Source organism: Ranitomeya variabilis, chromosome 4 (assembly GCF_051348905.1).
Source record: "Ranitomeya variabilis isolate aRanVar5 chromosome 4, aRanVar5.hap1, whole genome shotgun sequence".
Classification (NCBI taxonomy): Eukaryota; Metazoa; Chordata; class Amphibia; order Anura; family Dendrobatidae; genus Ranitomeya; species Ranitomeya variabilis.
The window spans coordinates 37,050,971-37,074,685 of record NC_135235.1 but is presented as its reverse complement, the minus strand read 5'-3'; the positions used below and the strand labels follow the sequence as shown (position 1 = coordinate 37,074,685).

General features: G+C 52.3%; 1 protein-coding gene across 2 annotated transcripts in view; it reads right to left on the bottom strand.

Moving 5' to 3' along the window:
* Positions 1–2,238: 2,238 nt before the first annotated feature.
* The window catches only part of ENTPD7 (ectonucleoside triphosphate diphosphohydrolase 7), a 31,211-nt gene continuing 9,734 nt past the window's right edge, over positions 2,239–23,715 (bottom strand). The window contains exons 4-13 of one of the 2 annotated variants that reach the window (XM_077258339.1): positions 22,285–22,490; positions 19,342–19,492; positions 18,781–18,884; positions 18,620–18,679; positions 18,190–18,338; positions 17,730–17,896; positions 16,954–17,278; positions 16,452–16,537; positions 3,925–4,086; positions 2,239–2,919 (exon numbers count right to left, since the gene is read on the bottom strand). In XM_077258339.1, coding sequence (XP_077114454.1) covers positions 2,688–2,919; positions 3,925–4,086; positions 16,452–16,537; positions 16,954–17,278; positions 17,730–17,896; positions 18,190–18,338; positions 18,620–18,679; positions 18,781–18,884; positions 19,342–19,492; positions 22,285–22,490 — 1,642 coding nt within the window. In that variant the 3' untranslated portion in view covers positions 2,239–2,687. The remainder of the gene's footprint in view (positions 2,920–3,924; positions 4,087–16,451; positions 16,538–16,953; positions 17,279–17,729; positions 17,897–18,189; positions 18,339–18,619; positions 18,680–18,780; positions 18,885–19,341; positions 19,493–22,284; positions 22,491–23,715) is intronic. The other variant, XM_077258340.1, reaches the window with a different exon arrangement.

Sequence of the window (23,715 nt, the reverse complement as noted above, 5' to 3'; positions counted from 1 at the left end):
AATCCGAGTCGGATTCCACAACCTGGATCTTCCTCTTTTTAGCCGGGGAATGAGGTTGCGGCTGCGGAGGTGGGGGTGGAGGTGTAAAAGCTGCCAGGGAAGATTGTACCTCCTGTTTTACCAGTGAGCGAATCTCATCCAACAGTGATGGCTGCTCAGCTCTTATTACCCTGTCAGTACATGACTAACAGAGTTTCTTATCCCAGTTAGGAGGGCATTTAAGGGAACAGACAGGGCACTTCTTCCTATTGGCACCTTTAGGGGCAGATTTTTCTCCCTGAAAAATATAAAAGGAGAGAGGGGTGAGGACTTCTAACCCCTGCTACACTCCTCCCGGATCCCATCCCTGCAAACACTCACAGAGGCAGGGGTGGCGCTGGGCTCCGCAGATACGGGGCATGAAGAACCATCCATACTGGGGAAAATAGCCTTACCTCAGTGGTGGTTCAGCAGGCTTTTATGGACGCCATCCTAGCACCTGCTTCCAGCGATTAATCCCCCTCCCCCTCCAGGATCCAGGTGAGGGAGTTCTATGGTCCGACACGCCGGCCGGCGAAAACCGGAAGTACCGGCTTCTCGGTGTATGGAGAAACCGGAAGTGACGCGCGAGAGCTGCCGTCACTTCCGGAACGCCGAGCCGACAGCATGGAGGAGGAGGACGCCGGGCAGCTCCAGGAGGAGCCCGGTCAGGGAACCCAGGCCTGCTTTGCCCTCGTGGGGGTGCGGGAAGGCCGGGAGGGGGTCCCGAGGACCTGCGAGCAGGACGACGGGAGCAGCGCAAGGAGGAGGCATGAAGCGACCGTCTGCTGCCCGGCTAAACAGGCAGCGCCTGTGAAGGTACCGTAGCCGCCGGCCACTACAGCACATGGAAAACCTCTCCCTGTCCCATGGGGAACAGGAAAGACACTGGCAAGTGGGAGGTCCTTTTAACCTCTGTGTTTCCTGTTCCCCATTAGGGCAAAGAGACAACCTCCATATGCCGTCGTGGAAGGTGACTAGAGAAAACACAAGCAATGAGTATATTCGCTCATCACTATTCACCCCCCAGCATTTTTTGTGTTTTGCTACCTCACAACCCGGAATCTCACCTTTTTTAGGGTTTGCATCAGTTCATGTAAAGAACATGTCTACAACTATTTTGAAGCAAACAACAAATAGGATGAAATAAGTAAAAACTTCAGGTGTGCATAACTACTTATTCACCCCCTACAGTCTATACTTTTGTAGAGCCTCCTTTTGCGGCAATTACTGCTGCAAGTCGCTTTGGATAAGTCTCTATGAGCTTCCCACATTTTGCCACTAGGATTTTTCCTATTCCTCAAGGCAAAACGGCTCCAGCTTCTTCAAGTTAGATCGTTTCCTCTGGTGAACAGCAATCTTCATAGATTCTCAATTGGATTACAGTCTGGGCTTTGACTAGGCCACTGCAAAACATTTACACATTCCCCCTTAAACCACCAGAATGTTGCTTTAGCAGTATGCTTTGGGTCATTGTCTTGTTGGAAGGTGAACCTCCGTCCTAGTCTCAAATCACTAACAGATTGAAACAGGTTTTGCTCAAGAATGTCCCTGCATTTCGCACCATCCATGTGCCCTGTCCCTGCTGCCAAAAAACATTCCCACAGCATGATGCTGCCTCCACAATGTTTCACTGTGGGGATGGTGTTCTTGGGGTGATGAGCTGTGCTGTTTTGGCACCAGACAGTGTTCACCTTGGTGACCAAAAAGTTGAATTTTGGTCTCGTCTGACCACAGCAGCTTCCCACATGCCTTTTGGCAAACTCAAGCCTTACAATTTGTGTAAGTAAAGGCTTTTTCTGCCCACTCTTCTATAAAGGCCACCACTGTGCTGTGATCGGCTTATTGTGGTCATATGGACAGATGCTCCAGTCTCTGCTTGGGAACTCTGCAGCTCCTTCAGGGTTACCTTTAGTGTCTGTGCTGCTTCTCTGATTAATGTCCTCCTTGCCCAGGCTGAGAGTTTTGGTGGGCGACCCTCTCTTGTCAGGTCTGTTGGCCAAGTTTTTTTACCATTTGATGAGGTTCCGGGGGATCATCAGAAATTAGGATGGACTTTTTTTTTTATATAACCCAACTCTGACTTGTATTTTCCAACAACTTTGTCCCTCACTAGTTCGGAGATCTCCTTGGTCCTCGTGGTTTTTGGTTAGTGCTGCCTATTGTTAATGGTGTTGTAGCCTCTGTGGGTGAACACATATGCACATGACAATCTTAGTTACTTGATCCTGTAAATCAAGCTTATGCCTATATTTTTCTCCCTTCACCAACTTAGACTATTTAGTGCTGATGCATCACACACGAATCGGATTACAAAGGAATTCAAACGCAGGTTGTGATGTACCAAAATAGGTAAAAAGCCACAGGGGGGAATCATTTTGCAAGCCACTGTAATGGCGGACTTGTGTGTAAATGTGACACTGGTGACCATGACACAAAGGAGATAAAAGACTATCAGCAAAAGAGAAATCACGTAAAGCCGAATTCAGTCGTCCGTGTTTGGGCCGTGACGCGCAGACTGGTCGCTAATCTCCTGCTACACACACGACAGGCTCACATTCAGGTTCGGAGAGCCAATGCCAGTCTGTACATGAACGGTGACACACGAACATCTGAATTGGGCCGTACAATGCATAGTTAGCGTTAACCCCCAATGTGCTGGACCGGCATTATCTGGGAAGCGCAGGCTCTGCCAACACGTGAACCCCCTCCTCCAATAATAACAAGTCCAGGGCGGAGGCCCGCGCCAGCCTCCTGTGGATGCGTCTCAGGCGGAATATATACAGAATAATGGCCAGCAGCACCACCAGGATGCAGGCGAAGAACAGGTAGTGGTTGTAGACAAACGAGATCCTGTACCAGCTAACGTGAGCCGGGCGAGAGCCGTCTTGCCGGATGTCCCTGCAAGAAGAAAGACTTGTGATCAAGGGGGGCGATATCTGTGACCAATACATCTGGAACTCAGACGGCTGCATTAGCGATTTTAGGATCTAAATAAAGTGTTATATTCCCAGTTGAGATGGATCTTGTCAATTCTTGTAAATACAAGCATTTTTTGCAACTTTCCGCTTATTGAAATTTGCATTTGTTCTTGAGACACTAACCTTTTTTCCATCTGTTTAGTTTGTCACCTAGGAGACCGACCACAGCTTCTCTCTAGCTTGTAAGCACTGCGCTGAGGCTGCCAGGTTTAGGAGACAACAGCGCACTCCAGCGATCCTGGCAGCTTCAAAACAGGGCATCAAAGCACAATAGCGCGCTGCACCTGTTCTGCTGTCTAGCAGCGATGGTCAGTCTCCAAGGCAAGGAGTTGTAAGCAAAATTAGAAAAGTATTAGTATCTCAAGGATGGATTAAAAATTGCTTGCATTTACAAGCACTTGTCAACAATACCAATGTATGAAGGTGGGAATAATACTTTAAGGATGGCCGTCCCTCCTGATTGCAGGATTTATGATCTAATCTCAGTATCCTGGAGATCTATGCGGTTAGTTTGGGGCAGCAGACTCGCTATCGGGCTGTAAGACAGATGCTAAGATGTGCCCACGTTATAGTCGTCTGATTGATGCCTCCGGCTGTCTGCAGACATTGTCCATACCAGGAAGCTGAGGTATAAGGAGCGGTTTGTGACAGCGACTCCTTGTCACTGTACAGCCACTATCTTGTTAGCAAATCTTTGCTGGCAGGATGGAAAAACAATTCCTTGCATCTCAGGCTTCGGACCATTGTGGGTGTGAAATGTTCATGGATTTAGCTGCAGAAACGCTGTGGATTTTAGTTTAGAAATCTGCACCCAACGTGTGAACGTAGACTCCAGGCAACAGCTGCTGCTGCGGATCTTCAGACCGTGCCCCAGGGAGTCTGCCATCAAATGTCAGAGCCAAGACTATATGTATAGATCACGTACCTGAGTGGCAGGAAGCGGGTCTTGTAGAGCATCGCTCCGAGCGTCCACTGCACCTCCTTGTCATACACCAGCTGGGCCGTCTTCAGGTTCGGGTAATTGGAAGGAAAGTGGAAACCATCGTGAAGCACTTTATGCATCCATGCAGACTTAAAGCACTGATACCTGGAGAGCAGAAATGTGGGATAGTTCACGTGCAGATCCACTGTCATCACCTGCATAAAACCATTGGTTTTTTTTTTTTCTGCTCAACAGTCAGAACTTCTTCCCCCCCCCCCCCCCCATTTTCTGTTCAGCTACAAGAGACTTTTGCCGTCGGTGGGATGAGCTGTATTTTATGTAGATGCCATTATTCCATAAAGAAACATTGGAGTTCAAATGTATATCGATATTTTGAAAGTTTCATTTTTTTTCACCACTATATAAACAATCGTTACAGATGATGTCAACAATTCATTGGACGAGTCGTTGTGGTTGTTTTGCTACTGAAAACGTATAACAAAAGGAAAAACTTCAAAACTGAAAAAATATTAAAGGTTATTTATCATCACAAATTGTATGGGAGTTTAAGTTTTGTTTCTTAAAGTAATTTTTCGATTTTTTATATGATGGGGACATTTAATTTTCATTTCTTATATATAAAAGCATCTATGTACTATCATATTATCAAATCCAGTTAGTTTTACAACCCACCCTTTGGTATCTCTAAGGCTACGTTCACATGATGAGTTTTTGATGTTGTACATTTTCTGCACCCATTAATTATAGTGCTTTGGAACAAAGCACTATACTGTTATTCCACCGTGGTAAACTTCTTCTTATTATTATTCAGTCCGCACGTAATGCGGCCCGAACCGCTAAACTCACAGACTCCAGTGAGGTGTCATTTCGAAGCCAGCGTTCCTGAGAGGTGTGCTAAGTATTTTTCGTGTCGATCGGATTTGTAGTTTTGGCGCAATTTGCGTTTGAAAAAAGTGTCTCAATGCGTTTCAATAGGGAAATTTTCCAAAACGTTTATAATGGGCCTGATTTCTGAGGCAATTTCTAAAAATAACTGCCACCTGGCTGATTACCTCATTGATATGCGCAGTCAGATCCAGTTACTATGCCAACGCCTACGAGCCCACTAGAAAACAGGTTTTGTCAGTCAGATAATATCAGCTCCTCTCTGTTATCAGCCATTCCCCTGTCCTGCTGTCAGTCTATTTCTCTCTGTTATCAGCCATTCCCGTCCTGCTGCCAGTCTATTTCTCTCTGTTATCAGCCATTCCCCGTCCTGCTGTCAGTCTATTTCTCTCTGTTATCAGCCATTCCCCGTACTGCTGTCAGTCTATTTTTCTCTGTTATCAGCCATTCCCCTGTCCTGCTGTCAGTCTATTCTCTCTGTTATCAGCCATTCCGAGTCCTGCTGTCAGTCTATTTCTCTCTGTTATCAGCAATTCCCCCCTGCTGTCAGTCTATTCTCTCTGTTATCAGCCATTCCCTTGTCCTGCTGTCAGTCTATTCTCTGTTATCAGCCATTCCCTTATCCTGCTGTCAGTCAGAGTGACCCGGCCTACCAAATCGGACCCAAAGTGACCCGGGCCACCAAATCGGACCCAGAGTGACCCGGCCCACCAAATCGGACCCAGAGTGACCCGGCCCACCAAATCGGACCCAGAGTGACCCGGCCCACCAAATCGGACCCAGAGTGACCCGGCCCACCAAATCGGACCCAGAGTGACCCCTTCCACCAAATCGGGCCCAGAGTGACCCCGCCCACCAAATCGGACCCAGAGTGACCCCACCCACCAAATCGGACCCTGAGGTGCCCAGCCCACCAAATCAGACCCTGAGGTGCCCAGCCCACCAAATCGGACCGAGTGACCCCACCCACCAAATTGGTCCCTAAGGTGCCCCACCCACCAAATCGGACCCAGAGTGGCTCCGCCCACAGAATCGGACCAAAAGTGACCCCGCCCACCGAATCGGACCTAGATTTACCCCGCCCACAAAATCAGACCCAGATTGACCCAACCCACCAAATCGGACCGCCTGAGGGGCACCCAAGTGTCAAAGTCTTGCAGGGGCAGCCCGGGCACCATTCCAAAGCACTATCTGTAGTTCCTTCAGGAAATACCCATCTAGTTATAGTGCTTTGGAACAAAGCACTATACTGTTATTCCACCGTGGTAAACTTCTTCTTATTCTTATTATTCAGTCCGCACGTAATGCGGCCCGAACCGCTAAACTCACAGACTCCAGTGAGGTGTCATTTCGAAGCCAGCGTTCCTGAGAGGTGTGCTAAGTATTTTTCGTGTCGATCGGATTTGTAGTTTTTGCGCAATTTGTGTTTGAAAAAAGTCTTTCAATGCGTTTCAATGGAGAAATTTTCCTATACGTTTATAATGGGCTGGTTTCTGAGGCAATTTCTAAAAATAACTGCCACCTGGCTGATTAGCTCATTGATATGCGCAGTCAGACACAGTTACTATGCCAACTCCTATGAAATCTACATCAGCTCACCAGGTCACAAGTTTTGTCAGATAATATCAGCTCTTAAAGTGACAGTACAGCACAATTCCAAACCACTGTCCGTAGTCTTATGATTATTAGACTGTGGCCCGATTCTAACTCATCGGGTATTCTAGAATATGCATGTCCACGTAGTATATTGCACAGCCACGCAGTATACAGGGCAGAGCCGTGCAGTACACAGCGCAGAGCCGCGCAGTACACAGCGCAGAGCCGCGCAGTACACAGCGCAGAGCCGCGCAGTACACAGCGCAGAGCCGCGCAGTACACAGCGCAGAGCCGCGCAGTACACAGCGCAGAGCCGTGCAGTACACAGCGCAGAGCCGCGCAGTATACAGCGCAGAGCCGTGCAGTACACAGCGCAGAGCCGCGCAGTACACAGCGCAGAGCCGTGCAGTACACAGCGCAGAGCCGCGCAGTATAAAGCGCAGAGCCGTGCAGTACACAGCGCAGAGCCGCGCAGTACACAGCGCAGAGCCGCGCAGTACACAGCGCAGAGCCGCGCAGTATAAAGCGCAGAGCCGCGCAGTACACAGCGCAGAGCCGCGCAGTACACAGCGCAGAGCCGTGCAGTACACAGCGCAGAGCCGCGCAGTTTAAAGCGCAGAGCCGTGCAGTACACAGCGCAGAGCCGCGCAGTACACAGCGCAGAGCCGTGCAGTACACAGCGCAGAGCCGCGCAGTATAAAGCGCAGAGCCGTGCAGTACACAGCGCAGAGCCGTGCAGTACACAGCGCAGAGCCGCGCAGTACACAGCGCAGAGCCATGCAGTACACAGCGCAAAGCCGCGCAGTATAAAGCGCAGAGCCGCGCAGTATAAAGCGGAGAGCCGCGCAGTACACAGCGCAGAGCCGAGCAGTACACAGCGCAGAGCCGCGCAGTAGACAGCGCAGAGCCGTGCAGTACAGAGAGCAGAGCCGCACAGTATAAAGCGCAGAGCCGCGCAGTATACCGCGCAGAGCCGCGCAGTACACAGCGCAGAGCCGCGCAGTACACAGCGCAGAGCCGCGCAGTACACAGCGCAGAGCCGCGCAGTACACAGCGCAGAGCCGAGCAGTACACAGCGCAGAGCCGCGCAGTACACAGCGCAGTACACAGCGCAGAGCCGCGCAGTACACAGCGCAGAGCCGCGCAGTATACAGCGCAGAGCCGCGCAGTATACAGCGCAGAGCTGCGCAGTACACAGCGCAGAGCCGCGCAGTATACAGCGCAGAGCTGCGCAGTACACAGCGCAGAGCCGCGCAGTACACAGCGCAGAGCCGCGCAGTATACAGCGCAGAGCTGCGCAGTACACAGCGCAGAGCCGCGCAGTACAGAGCGCAGAGCCGCACAGTATAAAGCGCAGAGCCGCGCAGTACACAGCGCAGAGCCGCGCAGTACACAGCGCAGAGCCGCGCAGTACACAGTGCAGAGCCGCACAGTACACAGCACAGAGCCGCGCAGTACACAGCGCAGAGCCACCCAGTATACAGCGCAGAGCTGCGCAGTACGCAGCGTAGAGCCACGCAGTATGCAGCGCAGAGCCGCGCAGTATACAGCGCTGAGCCGCGTAGTATACAGCGCAGAGCCCCGCAGTATACAGTGCAGAGCCCCGCAGTATACAGCGCAGACACGCGCAGTACACAGCACGGACACGCGCAGTACACAGCGCAGAGCCGCGCAGTACACAGCGCAGAGCCGCGTAGTATACAGCGAAGAGCCACGCAGTATATAGCGCAGAGCCGCGCAGTACAAAGCGCAGAGCTGCGCAGAGCTGCGCAGTATACAGCGCAGAGCCGCGCAGTATACAGCGCAGAACGCGCAGTACACAGTGCAGAGCCGCGCAGTACACAGCGCAGAGCCGTGCAGTACACAGCGCAGAGCCGCGCAGTACACAGCGCAGAGCCACGCAGTATACAGCGCAGAGCCGCGTAGTATACAGCGCAGAGCCGCGTAGTATACAGCGCAGAGCCACGCAGTATACAGCACAGAGCCACGCAGTATACAGCGCAGAGCCACGTAGTTATACTGCCCAGTCACGTAGTATATTGTCCAGTCACATAGTATACTGCATATCCCTGTTAAAAAAAAAACAATTAAAATAAAAAAGTTACATACTCACCTCCTGGAGCGGCCGGTATCTGATGGTTGTTGCACCTCCTAGAGCGGCCGGTACACGATGCTTGTTGCACCTGGAGTGGCCGGTACCCGATGCTTGTTGCGCGCTCCGGTCCCAAGAGTGCATTGCGGTCTCACGAGATGATGACGTAGCGGTGTTGTGAGACAGAAAGACGGAAGTGCCCTTAGATAATTAGATAGTAGATTACCCCGCTCACCAATTCGGAACCCGAGAGGCCCGGCCCACCAAATCGGACCCCGAGGGGCCCGGCCCACCAAATCGGACCCAGAGTGACCCCGCCCCCTAAATCAGACCCAGAGTGACCCCGCCCACCAAATCGGACCCAGAGTGGCTCCGCCCACCAAATCGGACCCAGAGTGACCCCTTCCACCAAATCAGACCCAGAGTGACCCCTTCCACCAAATCGGACCCAGAGTGACCCCTTCCACCAAATCGGGCCCAGAGTGACCCCGCCCACCAAATCGGACCCAGAGTGACCCCACCCACCAAATCGGACCCTGAGGTGCCCAGCCCACCAAATCAGACCCTGAGGTGCCCAGCCCACCAAATCGGACCGAGTGACCCCACCCACCAAATTGGTCCCTAAGGTGCCCCGCCCACCAAATCGGACCCAGAGTGGCTCCGCCCACCGAATCGGACCCAGAGTGGCCGCGCCCACAGAATCGGACCAAAAGTGACCCCGCCCACCGAATCGGACCTAGATTTACCCCGCCCACAAAATCAGACCCAGATTGACCCAACCCACCAAATCGGACCGCCTGAGGGGCACCCAAGTGTGAAAGTCTTGCAGGGGCAGCCCGGGCACCATTCCAAAGCACTATCTGTAGTTCCTTCAGGAAATACCCATCTAGTTATTATTATTATTATTCAGTCCGCACGTAATGCGGCCCGAACCGCTTCACTCACAGACTCCAATGAGGTGTCATTTCGAAGCCAGCGTCCCCAAGAGGTGTGCTAAGTATTTTTCGTGTCAATCGGATTTGTAGTTTTGGCGCAATTTGCGTTTGAAAATGTTTTTTCCCCTCATTTTAATGCATTTCAATAGGGAAATTTTCCCATAGGTTATAATGGCCGGGTTTCTGAGGCAATTTGAAATGTACCTGCCACCTGGCTGATTAGCTCATTGATATGCGCAGTCAGGCCCAGTTACTATGCCAACGCCTGCGAACTGTACATGACCACACCAGCACAGTTTTGCCAGATAATATCAGCTCTTAAAGTGATAGCACAGCACAATTTCAAAGCACTATCTGTAGTGTTATTATAACTATTGCCCCGCTCACCAAATCGGACCCAGAGTGGCGCCGCCCGCCAAAATCGGACCCAGAGTGGCGCCGCCCGCCAAATCGGACCCGGAGTGGCGCCGCCCGCCAAATCGGACCCGGAGTGGCGCCGCCCGCCAAATCGGACCCGGAGTGGCGCCGCCCGCCAAATCGGACCCCGAGTGGCGCCGCCCACCAAATTGGACCCGGAGTGGCGCCGCCCACCAAATTGGACCCGGAGTGGCGCCGCCCGCCAAATTGGACCCGGAGTGGCGCCGCCCACCAAATCGGACCCGGAGTGGCGCCGCCCACCAAATCGGACCCGGAGTGGCGCCGCCCACCAAATCGGACCCGGAGTGGCGCCGCCTGCCAAATCGGACCCGGAGTGGCGCCGCCCGCCAAATCGGACCCAGAGTGGCTACAACTACCAAAACAGCACCTCAGGGGCACCCAAGTGTGAAAGTCTTGCTGGGGCAACCCGGGCACCATTCCAAAGCACTATCTGTAGTTCCTTCAGGAAATACCCATCTAGTTCTTATTATTATTCAGTCCGCACGTAATGCGGCCCGAACCGCTAAACTCACAGACTCCAGTGAGGTGTCATTTCGAAGCCAGCGTTCCTGAGAGGTGTGCTAAGTATTTTTCGTGTCGATCGGATTTGTAGTTTTGGCGCAATTTGCGTTTGAAAAAAGTGTCTCAATGCATTTCAATAGGGAAATTTTCCAATACGTTTATAATGGGCCTGATTTCTGAGGCAATTTCTAAAAATAACTGCCACCTGGCTGATTACCTCATTGATATGCGCAGTGAGACCCAGTTACTATGCCAACGCCTATAAACTCTACATCAGCCCACCAGGTCACAAGTTTTGTCAGATAATATCAGCTCTTAAAGTGACAGTACAGCACAATTACAAAGCACTATCTGTAGTCTTATCATTATTGCCCCGCTCACCAAATCGGACCCAGCCCACCAAATCGGACCCAGAGTGGCGCCGCCCGCCAAATCGGACCCAGAGTGGCGCCGCCCGCCAAATCGGACCCAGAGTGGCGCCGCCCGCCAAATCGGACCCAGAGTGGCGCCGCCCGCCAAATCGGACCCAGAGTGGCGCCGCCCGCCAAATCGGACCCAGAGTGGCGCCGCCCGCCAAATCGGACCCAGAGTGGCGCCGCCCACCAAATCGGACCCAGAGTAGCCCCGCCCACCAAATCCTCAACCCTGAGGGGCTATAACTACCAAACCAGCATCTGAGGGGCACCCAAGTGTGAAAGTCTTGCAGGGGCAGCCCGGGCACCATTCCAAAGCACTATCTGTAGTTCCTTCAGGAAATACCCATCTAGTTATTATTATTAGGCTTTTTTCCGCAATTAATGCGGCCCAAACCGTAAAACGCACAGACTCCAGTGAGGTGTCATTTCGAAGCCAGCGTCCACGAGAGGTGTGCTAAGTATTTTTCATGTCGATCGGATTTGTAGTTTTGGCGCAATTTGCATTTGAAAATTGTTTCCCCCTCATTGGAAAGCATTGTTTCAATGCATTTCAATAGGGAAATTTTCCTATACGTTTAAAATGGCCTGGTTTCTGAGGCAATTTCTAAAAATAACTTAACTGCCAAATGCCACCTGGCTGATTAGCTCATTGATATGCGCAGTCAGACACAGTTACTATGCCAACGCCTACCAACTCCACCAGGTCACAGTTTTGTCAGATAATATCAGCTCTTAAAGTGACAGTACAGCACAATTTCAAAGCACTATCTGTAGTCTTATTATTATTACAGTATACAGCGCGGAGCCCCGCAGCATACAGCGCAGAGCCCCGCAGCATACAGCGCAGAGCCCCGCAGCATACAGCGCAGAGCCCCGCAGCATACAGCGCAGAGCCCCGCAGCATACAGCGCAGAGCCCCGCAGCATACAGCGCAGAGCCCCGCAGCATACAGCGCAGAGCCCCGCAGCATACAGCGCAGAGCCCCGCAGCATACAGCGCAGAGCCCCGCAGCATACAGCGCAGAGCCCCGCAGCATACAGCGCAGAGCCCCGCAGCATACAGCGCAGAGCCCCGCAGCATACAGCGCAGAGCCCCGCAGCATACAGCGCAGAGCCCCGCAGCATACAGCGCAGAGTATGTGAAAAGTAAGTGCCCCCCGGCCCCGTGTGTGAAAAGTAAGTGCCCCCCCGGCCCCGTGTGTGAAAAGTAAGTGCCCCCCCGGCCCCGTGTGTGAAAAGTAAGTGCCCCCCAGCCCCGTGTGTGAAAAGTAAGTGCCCCCCCGGCCCCGTGTGTGAAAAGTAAGTGCCCCCCCGGCCCCGTGTGTGAAAAGTAAGTGCCCCCCGGCCCCGTGTGTGAAAAGTAAGTGCCCCCCGGCCCCGTGTGCAAAAGTAAGTGTGCCCCCGGCCCCGTGTGCAAAAGTAAGTGCGCCCCCGGCCCCGTGTGCAAAAGTAAGAGCGCCCCGTGTGCAAAAGTAAGAGCGCCCCGTGTGCAAAAGTAAGTGCGCCCCCGGCCCCGTGTGCAAAAGTAAGTGCGCCCCCGGCCCCGTGTGCAAAAGTAAGTGCGCCCCCGGCCCCGTGTGCAAAAGTAAGTGCGCCCCCGGCCCCGTGTGCAAAAGTAAGTGCGCCCCCGGCCCCGTGTGCAAAAGTAAGTGCGCCCCCGGCCCAGTGTGCAAAAGTAAGTGCGCCCCCGGCCCCGTGTGTGAAAAGTAAGTGCGCCCCCGGCCCCGTGTGTGAAAAGTAAGTGCCCCCACGGCCCCGTGTGTGAAAAGTAAGTGCCCCCCCCGGACCCGTGTGCAAAAGTAAGTGCGCCCCGACCCCGTGTGCAAAAGTAAGTGCGCCCCGGCCCCGTGTGCAAAAGTAAGTGCCCCCTGCCCACCAAATCGGACCCAGAGTGACCCGGCCCACCAAATCGGACCCAGAGTGACCCGGCCCACCAAATCGGACCCAGAGTGACCCGGGCCACCAAATCGGACCCAGAGTGACCCGGCCCACCAAATCGGACCCAGAGTGACGTGGCCCACCAAATCGGACCCAGAGTGACGTGGCCCACCAAATCGGACCCAGAGTGGCCCGGCCCACCAAATCGGACCCAGAGTGGCCCGGCCCACCAAATCGGACCCAGAGTGGCCCGGCCCACCAAATCGGACCCAGAGTGGCCCCGCCCACCAAATCCTCAACCCTGAGGGGCTACAACTACCAAACCAGCATCTGAGGGGCACCCAAGTGTGAAAGTCTTGCAGGGGCAGCCCGGGCACCATTCCAAAGCACTATCTGTAGTTCCTTCAGGAAATACCCATCTAGTTATTATAGTGCTTTGGAACAAAGCACTATACTGTTATTCCACCGTGGTAAACTTCTTATTCTTATTATTCAGTCCGCACGTAATGCGGCCCGAACCGCTAAACTCACAGACTCCAGTGAGGTGTCATTTCGAAGCCAGCGTCCCCAAGAGGTGTGCTAAGTATTTTTCGTGCCGATCGGATTTGTGGTTTTTGCGCAATTTGTGTTTGAAAAAAGTCTTTCAATGCGTTTCAATAGAGAAATTTTCCAATACGTTTATAATGGGCTGGTTTCTGAGGCATTTTCTAAAAATAACTGCCACCTGGCTGATTAGCTCATTGATATGCGCAGTCAGACACAGTTACTATGCCAACGCCTATGAAATCTACATCAGCTCACCAGGTCACAAGTTTTGTCAGATAATATCAGCTCTTAAAGTGACAGTACAGCACAATTCCAAACCACTATCTGTAGTCTTATAATTATTAGATGGTGGCCCGATTCTAACTCATCGGGTATTCTAGAATATGCATGTCCACGTAGTATATTGCACAGCCACGCAGTATACAGTGCAGAGCCGCGCAGTACACAGCGCAGAGCCGCGCAGTACACAGCGCAGAGCCGCGCAGTATAAAGCGCAGAGCCGCGCAGTACACAGCGCAGAGCCGCGCAGTATAAACGTGCAGTACACAGCGCAGAGCTGCGCAGTACACAGCGCAGAGCCGTGCAGTACACAGCGCAGAGCCGCGCAGTATAAAGCGCAGAGCCGTGCAGTACACAGCGCAGAGCCGCGCAGTACACAGCGCAGAGCCGCGCAGTATAAAGCGCAGAGCCGCGCAGTACACAGCGCAGAGCCGCGCAGTACACAGCGCAGAGCCGCGCAGTACACAGCGCAGAGCCGCGCAGTACACAGCGCAGAGCCGCGCAGTACACAGCGCAGAGCCGCGCAGTACACAGCGCAGAGCCACGCAGTACACAGCGCAGAGCCATGCAGTACACAGCGCAAAGCCGCGCAGTATAAAGCGCAGAGCCACGCAGTACACAGCGCAGAGCCGCGCAGTACACAGCGCAGAGCCGCGCAGTACACAGCGCAGAGCCGCGCAGTAGAAAGCGGAGAGCCGTGTAGTACACAGCGCAGAGCCGCGCAGTACACAGCACAGAGCCGCGCAGTACACAGCGCAGAGCCACGCAGTACACAGCGCAGAGCCGCGCAGTATAAAGCGGAGAGCCGCGCAGTACACAGCGCAGAGCCGAGCAGTACACAGCGCAGAGCCGCGCAGTACACAGCGCAGAGCCGCGCAGTACACAGCACAGAGCCGCGTAGTACACAGCGCAGAGCCGAGCAGTACACAGCGCAGAGCCGCGCAGTACACAGCGCAGAGCCGAGCAGTACACAGCGCACAGCCGCGCAGTATAAAGCGCAGAGCCGTGCAGTACACAGCGCAGAGCCGAGCAGTACACAGCGCAGAGCCGAGCAGTACACAGCGCAGAGCCACGCAGTATAAAGCGGAGAGCCGCGCAGTACACAGCGCAGAGCCGAGCAGTACACAGCGCAGAGCCGAGCAGTACACAGCGCAGAGCCGCGCAGTACACAGCGCAGAGCCGAGCAGTACACAGTGCAGAGCCGCGCAGTACACAGCGCAGAGCCGCGCAGTACACAGCGCAGAGCCGCGCAGTACATAGCGCAGAGCCGCGTAGTATACAGCGAAGAGCCACGCAGTATATAGCGCAGAGCCGCGCAGTACAAAGCGCAGAGCCGCGCAGTATACAGCGCAGAGCCGCGCAGTATACAGCGCAGAATGCGCAGTACACAGTGCAGAGCCGCGCAGTACACAGCGCAGAGCCGTGCAGTACACAGCGCAGAGCCGCGCAGTACACAGCGCAGAGCCGCGCAGTACACAGCGCAGAGCCAGGCAGTATACAGCGCAGAGCCGCGTAGTATACAGCGCAGAGCCGCGTAGTATACAGCGCAGAGCCGCGTAGTATACAGCGCAGAGCCGCGTAGTATACAGCGCAGAGCCACGCAGTATACAGCGCAGAGCCACGCAGTATACAGCGCAGTGCCACGTAGTTATACTGCCCAGTCACGTAGTATATTGTCCAGTCACATAGTATACTGCATATCCCTGTTAAAAAAAAAAAAAGAATTAAAATAAAAAAGTTACATACTCACCTCCTGGAGCGGCCGGTATCTGATGGTTGTTGCACCTCCTAGAGCGGCCGGTACACGATGCTTGTTGCACCTGGAGTGGCCGGTACCCGATGCTTGTTGCGCGCTCCGGTCCCAAGAGTGCATTGCGGTCTCACGAGATGATGACGTAGCGGTGTTGTGAGACAGAAAGACGGAAGTGCCCTTAGACAATTATATAGTAGATTACCCCGCTCACCAATTCGGAACCCGAGAGGCCCGGCCCACCAAATCAGACCCAGAGTGACCCCGCCCCCTAAATCGGACCCAGAGTGACCCCGCCCACCAAATCGGACCCAGAGTGGCTCCGCCCACCAAATCGGACCCAGAGTGACCCCTTCCACCAAATCAGACCCAGAGTGACCCCTTCCACCAAATCGGACCCAGAGTGACCCCTTCCACCAAATCGGACCCCGAGTGGCCCCGCCCACCAAATCGGACCCAGAGTGGCGCCGCCCACCAAATCGGACCCAGAGTGACGCCGCCCGCCAAATCGGACCCAGAGTGACGCCGCCCGCCAAATCGGACCCAGAGTGACGCCGCCCGCCAAATCGGACCCAGAGTGGCGCCGCCCGCCAAATCGGACCCAGAGTGGCGCTGCCCGCCAATTCGGACCCAGAGTAACCCCGCCCGCCAAATCGGACCCAGAGTGGCGCCGCCCGCTATATTGGACCCAGAGTGGCGCCGCCCGCCAAATCGGACCCAGAGTGGCTACAACTACCAAACCAGCGCCTGAGGGGCACCCAAGTGTGAAAGTCTTGCTGGGGCAACCCGGGCACCATTCCAAAGCACTATCTGTAGTTCCTTCAGGAAATACCCATCTAGTTAAAATAAGTTACTTGCATTTATTCGAAAATATGCAAAAAATACATATGTAAAAAATAAAAAAAAAAACACCAAAAACTCATTGTGGGAATGTAGCTGATCGTGTATCAGCATGGGAGTAAAAATTATTTCTGGCAGCTTCTAAGTTCCTTTTGAACCTGTCCTATATCTTTGGACATGTGTGTTTGAGTAAATGCTTGCATTTTTTTTCCCTACATGTGCTTGGAGCTGTTCCTCTGTTATACCTCCAGGAAATGCATATGCATTCAGAACAGCAGAGTATTGATATTTTACTGATAAAGTATTTATCTAAACGACAGACCGGTCGGGAGCGCCATGTCCTGAGAAACGTACTTTAGTCGGTGCAGGTCGGCGTGGCCAGAGTACAGACCCTGGCTGAAGCGTTCGCTCAGTGTTGTCCAGGGCATGCTGCAATAATCCTGTTAATAAGAACAGAAGAGGAACATGAACTAACATCGCCGCTCTGAGGGTATGTGCACACGTTGCAGATTTTGCTTGCGAATCCGCAGTGGATTGGCCTCTGCGGATTCACAGCAGTTTTCCTTGAGTTTACAGTACCATGTAAACCTATGAAAAACAAAATCTGCAGTGCACATGCTGCGGAAAAAAAACGCATGGAAACATAGCGGTTTATTCCGCAGCATGTCAATTCTTTGTGTGGATTCCGCAGCAGTTTACACCTGCTCCATAATAGGAATCCGCACAAAAAATCACGGTAATTCCGCGGTGCGGATTACCTGCGGATTTACCAAAATCAGTCCGGAAAAATCCGCACCACTTTCCGCAACATGTGCACGTGGCCTGAAGGGCCGGTCGCTGGGTCACTGCCACGTACCTTGGCGGCTTTGGAAAACTTCTCATTGTCATACACGCCTCCCATCCGCAGCACGTCCTCTGTGCAATAGTAAAACTCTGAGAAACCGTAGAATTCACTGTTTGAGAAGTCGATGGCCGGCTGGTACACGCCATTCAGATAGGCCTGAGAGTCATTAGATTTGGATAAGAGCGGTTCCAGTAGCTGCCGGCAGCCATCCCAGTTCCCTTTGCCCAACATATGGAAATCCTGCTCCTGCCGCTGAATCTTGTCCTTATGTCCAACTGGTAAACATGGGTCCAAGTACGGCGAGCTGGGATTAATGCCCTTCTGTTCTCCCAGTGCTCTGCAGCAAAAGATGATATGTCAGTTAGTGTATTAAAGGGATTGTCAGATGCCACTCAGTTCTACATAGGGACTCGAGCGGCGCTGGTGAGGTCGTGTTTGCACCTACAGGGGATACGGCCAGCTCCTTCCATCAGGCCAACCAACGAATGGTCTTGATAAAAGGGAAAAACTTTACCCAGTACACTTGTCTGATCCCTTCCCACTAAAGAAATGCAGAGCATGTCTACATAATCCGCAATGAAATGTCTTGAAGGTGTCCCCCGGCCATTTGCAGATACAGATCCCTCCATTCACCTAGCCAGGCAGCGTTCAGAGCCACATCTGGCCAGTGATTATATAAAGAGATGGCCTAGTGATCACTACTGAGGAAATTACACAAATAAATGTTATACTTGATTAATTAGTCTTTGTAATAACTGCGAACACTCCAATGACTGGGTATAAAATACCTATTTTTGGTCACAGTCTCATTGAACACGGAGTCTTCATAACGTTGACGGGCAAAGTTCCCCCCGAAGCCCAAGAATGTAGTGACGTACACCCTGTACACGTGCTCGCTGTGCTGCAAATCACAACCCAGGTTGAACTCTGCCAGCATCATTTTTGCAACTTCCTCCTGAAATGTACAACAAAGAATTACAAGTACGTAAAAAGTTCATTAACTTCCTGTATTATACCCCAGAGCTGCACTCACTATTCTGCTGGTGCAGTCACTGTGTACATACATTACATTACTGATCCTGAGTTACATCCTGTATTATACCCCAGAGCTGCACTCACTATTCTGCTGGTGCAGTCACTGTGTACATACATTACATTACTGATCCTGAGTTACATCCTGTATTATACCCCAGAGCTGCACTCACTATTCTGCTGGACCTTTGGATCTGATGCGAGACCTACACTTACATGTTCTGTAGAGGGGAAGGTCATCGTTTTAGGAACCTCATAAGCGATCTGCAGGGATCCGCCACCCATGTCTATAATGCCCACCGTCCTCTTGCGGATAATGGCGTCTTCTTGTGTACCTATCGTCACTGCAACCACCGCATCTTCCTCTACAAAAAAAAGGAGCATCAGAAACATCACACTCCAAGTCCTCCGACTGCAGAGCGCTGCAGATGTGCCGGATAAAGCCATATACGTGGGGGCAGACATTTCCCCTCTGACCTTACTGCCAGTTGTCCAGCCTCATATACGTATAATGGCTGATAACAGAAAACAATTAAAGGGCTGTGCCCAGGATTAGGAATCACCTATACAGATGACGGGGGTCCGGACGCTTGGACATTCACTGATTACCGTGAATCTGCCCCATTGTTCGCAGATCTTCACTTACCTTCTACGACGTGGTCGAACCGCCCCAGCACAGAATTTATACTGATCCAAGCGTAAACGCCTGCAGTGGAGGGAACACAACGTGGCACATATTAGGGGGGCCATATTGTCACCAGCCTCACCGGTAACATACCACAGTGGGATTAATCATCGGCATCGTACCTTCTTGTTTTCCTGAGATGACCTCCGCGTGAGCTTCTGAGAAGAGGAAGTCAAACTCCTGGGGGACGTCCCTCACCAGATCCTGGAGGATGGCGGTCTGCTGACTGACCGGGGAACCATGCATGGGTAGAAATAAGGGATTAAAAATAGTAGAAGAAATTAACGGGGGGGGATAACCAGGACGTAAATACTGAAATAAAAAAAATTAAAATAGATCAGTGGAGGACCAACACCCGGTACACTGCTGATCAGATGTTAGCAGGTCCCACGCCGGCCAGATGCAAACGTTGGAGCCGACACTTTGTAGTGGCTGTTCTCCGGTACTGCCGCTCATCTGCTACTTAATGTGAGATGATCTGCAGTACCCAAGAACGACTATTACACAGTGTACGGAGCTGTGCTGTTCACATCCAGTCAACATGGGGCCTGCTAACATCTGAACATTGGGGGTGCCGGGTGGGAGACCTCCTCTGATCGGCTACTGATGACCATCAATATACCAGTATCTTTTAATATATAGGATTAATTACGCAGCTGCAATGCAGAGAAGCAGCTCCTCACCTCTCCGGCAGGACCCTCATGCCCGCAGTGCAGAGGATGTACAGAGGAGTCTCCTTGTGCTTCGCTTTCGGGATATACAATGCTGCATAGGCTAAAAGAGGGTTCATGTAGTCGCTTGCTTTTTCCGGTGTAGCTGCCACTGAAGAAATCCCTAGAAGAACGGAGAGAAGTTGTCTACCACAAGAAAGTCTGTGCGTATACAGTTTCTTATACTTTAGCATGTTTGTCGCAATTAAATGTTTCAGATCATCAAACAAATGTAAATAGTAAACACAAGTAATCACAACATGCAGTTTATAAATGAAGATCTTTATTAACAAGAGAAAAAGAAATGCAAACCTACAGGATCCTGTGTGACAAAGTTACTGCGCCCCCCCCCACATTATCCACAGTTAGCGAAAACATGGAACGGTGGTGAACTTTCCCAGGAGTGGCCGGCCAACCAAAAGCACCTTGAGAGCACAGCGACGGCTCATCCAAGAGGTCACAAAAGACCTCACAACAACATCCAAAGTCCAAAGAACTGCAGACCTCTCGTCTCAGCTAAGGTCAGTGCTCCACCACAAGAAAGAGTCAGGGCAAAAATGGCCGGCATGCCAAACTTACAATACAAAAACCAATGCTGAGCATGAAGAACATAAATACTCGTTGCAGTTTTGCCAGAAAACATCTTGATGAGCCCCAAGACCTTTTAGGAGAATACTCTGTGGACTGACGAGACAAAAGTTGAACGTTTTTGGAAGGTGTATGTCCCATTACATCTGAAATAGAAGTTAAACAGCATTTCAAAAAGGAACATCATGCCAACAGTAAAATATGGTGGAGGTAGTGTGATGGATTGGAGCTGTTTTGTTGCTTCAGGACCTGGAAGACTTGCTGTGGTAAATGGAACCATGAGTTCTGCTGCCTACCAAAAAATCCTGAAGGAGAATGTCCAGCCAGGGTTATGCAGCAGGCCAACGATCCAAAGCACACCGGCAAGTCCACCTCTGAATGGCTTAAAAACAAGATTCAGACTTTGGAGTGGCCTAGTCAAAATCCTGACCTTAATCCGATTGAAATGCAGTGGCATGGCCTTAAAAAATTGGTTCATACTCAGAAACCCTCCAATGTGGCTGAATTACAACAATTCTGCAAAGAGGAGTGGCCAAAATTCCTCCAGAGTGTTGTAAAAGACTCATTGCCAGTTATCGCAAACGCTTGATTGGACCAACTAGTTATTTTACGGGGCAATCACCATTTCACACAGGGCCCTGTAGGTGTGAATTTCTTTTTCCCTTAATAATAAAAGACCTTCATTTATAAACTGCGTTTTGCAGTTATTTGTGTTATCTTTGTCTAATATTTACATTTGTTTGCTGATCTGAAACATTAAATTGTGACAAACATGCAAAAGAATAAGAAATCAGGAAGGGGGCAAACACTTTTTCACACAACTGTAGATCTACTCAATGGCTGGTAGTAAATACTGGTGCTACAGCTATAGATGCATGAACTAACCCTGATGTGACAAAACAAATCTTTGCAATATCCCAAAATACTCACTAGGGGGCAGCACATAACCAATTATACAACAAAAATCAGCTTCTATCGTGAGGCTGGAGTCACAGGCCGGCATCACCAGGAATCAGGATATCTGTACACACATCACAGGGACGAACAGAGATGAGCCGAGCACCAGAGGTGATGAGCCGATTGTCTCCAGCTGCAGAAGCATCTGTAAGATCACTGTAGCAAAAAGTATGTCCATCTGCGCTGACTGACAAGCAGTGTCCACCTGACATAGAATAGTCAGCTGCTGCAGAACCGCATCCTACGCCCCGGCCGCTGCTGCAGAACCGCATCCTGCGCCCCGGCCGCTGCTGCAGAACCGCATCCTGCGCCCCGGCCGCTGCTGCAGAACCGCATCCTGCACCCCGGCCGCTGCTGCAGAACCGCATCCTGCGCCCCGGCCGCTGCTGCAGAACCGCATCCTACGCCCCGGCCGCTGCTGCAGAACCGCATCCTACGCCCCGGCCGCTGCTGCAGAACCGCATCCTGCGTCCCGGCCGCTGCTGCAGAACCGCATCCTGCGCCCAGGCCGCTGCTGCAGAACCGCATCCTGCGCCCAGGCCGCTGCTGCAGAACCGCATCCTGCGCCCAGGCCGCTGCTGCAGAACCGCATCCTGCGCCCAGGCCGCTGCTGCAGAACCGCATCCTGCGCCCAGGCCGCTGCTGCAGAACCGCATCCTGCGCCCAGGCCGCTGCTGCAGAACCGCATCCTGCTCCCCGTCAGCTGCTGCAGAACCCCATCCTGCGCCACGTCAGCTGCTGCAGAACCCCATCCTGTGCCCTGTCAGCTGCTGCAGAACCCTATCCTGCTCCCCGTCAGCTGCTGCAGAACCCCATCCTGCCCCGTCAGCTGCTGCTGAACCCCATCCTGCGCCCCGTCAGCTGCTGAACCCCATCATGCGCCCCGTCAGCTGCTGCAGAACCCCATCCTGCGCCCCGTCAGCTGCCGTAGAACCGCATCCTGCACTGCAGAACCGCATCCTGCACCCCGTCAGCTGCTGCAGAACCTCATACTACACCCATCAACTGCTGTAGAGCCTCATACGACGCCCGTCAGCAGCTGCAGAACCTCTTTATGAAAAGGATGGCAGTGTTTTATATCAATAATAGTATATCATCCTGCACCCCGTCAGCTGCTGCAGAACCACATCCTGAGCCCGTCAGCTGCTGCAGAACCTCATCCTACCCCCATCAACTGCTGTAGAGCCTCATAAGACGCCCGTCAGCTGCTGCAGAACCACTTGATCAAAAGGATGGCAGTGTTTTATATCAATAATAGATGGTATATCAAAAAGAGGGTCTGCAGCAACCATAGTGGGACACACTCCAGCTGCACAATCCCCCCTGGACATGCGGACTGCAGACTGCCGGCAGGTTGCTCCCGGTACCTACCTGGCTTGATCTTCTTCACCACAGGTTTGCTGCCGCGATCCCTCATCTGCTTAATATCCAGGAGGTCGTGCGGGTTTCCATTGTGCGGCGGCCAGAAGTAGACGAACACCCGCGAGCCGCTGCTGCCGCAATCAATGATGATCCCATAGTTTAACTTTGCGTCTTCTGTGTCGGTGGCCTCCAAGTCTTCGATCTGGTCCAGATATCTGCAAGAAAAGAGCCGGTGACATGGAGGAGGCAGGAGAAGAACAGGACACACGGCATTGTAGTGGGGGCAACTATGGCAGATCACCTATCCCCTGAGCAGTACAGGAGCAAACACTCGGCCCCTTTCATCCGCTATTTGGGGGGCTGCGTGTATATGAACCAGCACTAGAAAATGGGGGAAACCTGCCAGTCTCCTATCTGTGGATTGTCCACTTACTGCCCAATAAATCCCACCTTAAAATACACTGCACATATGAAAGTTTTCGGTAAAATCCTCGTTGAAAATTTATGGGCCGATTACAAAACCAGAATTGTGGATTATTTTTGGACTTTTTTTGAACATGGTTCTATTGTTCTGTGATCCGGAGGACGACGCATCGCTCCTCGTACTGCGGATGGATATGATCACTCCTAGAGACAACTAATCCGATTGTATGGATCGGCTAATGGGTCTAATGCACACGACAGGTATTGACGAAGCCTGAAACGCTCCGTCGAGGGTCCTAGCGGGGGAGATTATATTCCGCTTACATCTACGGAGTGTCTGTCTGCTGCTCGTGGCTCATCCATTATGTGAAATCATCCGGCAGCGAGCAGGGACGCTGGTTTTGCTTGGGAAGCAGAAATTAAAATGGACTCACCAGTTAAGCGAGTGACTGTGGGGAGATAATAAGTCTACAATGCTCATTAGGAGAGGACGTAACCTCGTTAGGATCAGATTCCCTCCCAGGAATAGCGCCCGCAGCCTGGGGAGCGCTGCTGGCAGCCAGGACGGGCATTACGGCCCACCGTCCCAGCGTTCTGGGGTGACCATACTGACATGGGCCGATCCGTCTTGTAGCTGGTAAGTAAAACCGCAATCAGGTTATTCTGTAACAGAACTTGTTCCTGCGAGCGGAAAACCAAACCGCAGCGCGGGGAAGTGATGGCTCTGCTGATCGCATTAGACCCGGGCCACATCTGGCTCGTTAGATGTTACACAATCTGTGGTTACATCATGTCTCGGCTCCTTTGTGGTGGTCTCTTCAAGGGTTCTTCTCTAATCCCTTTGTTGTAGGCGCAGCATCATTAAGACCCCATTGCTGGATAACGAGGGTATTAACACGTCTGGAAATGAATGCTGCAAAAACTGCAGATATCTGCGGCTCCGTCTGCCGCCTGGATAACCGTGTTTTGTAATACTGGAGCCTTTAATCCATTTTTCTACAATTATCGGCATTTCCA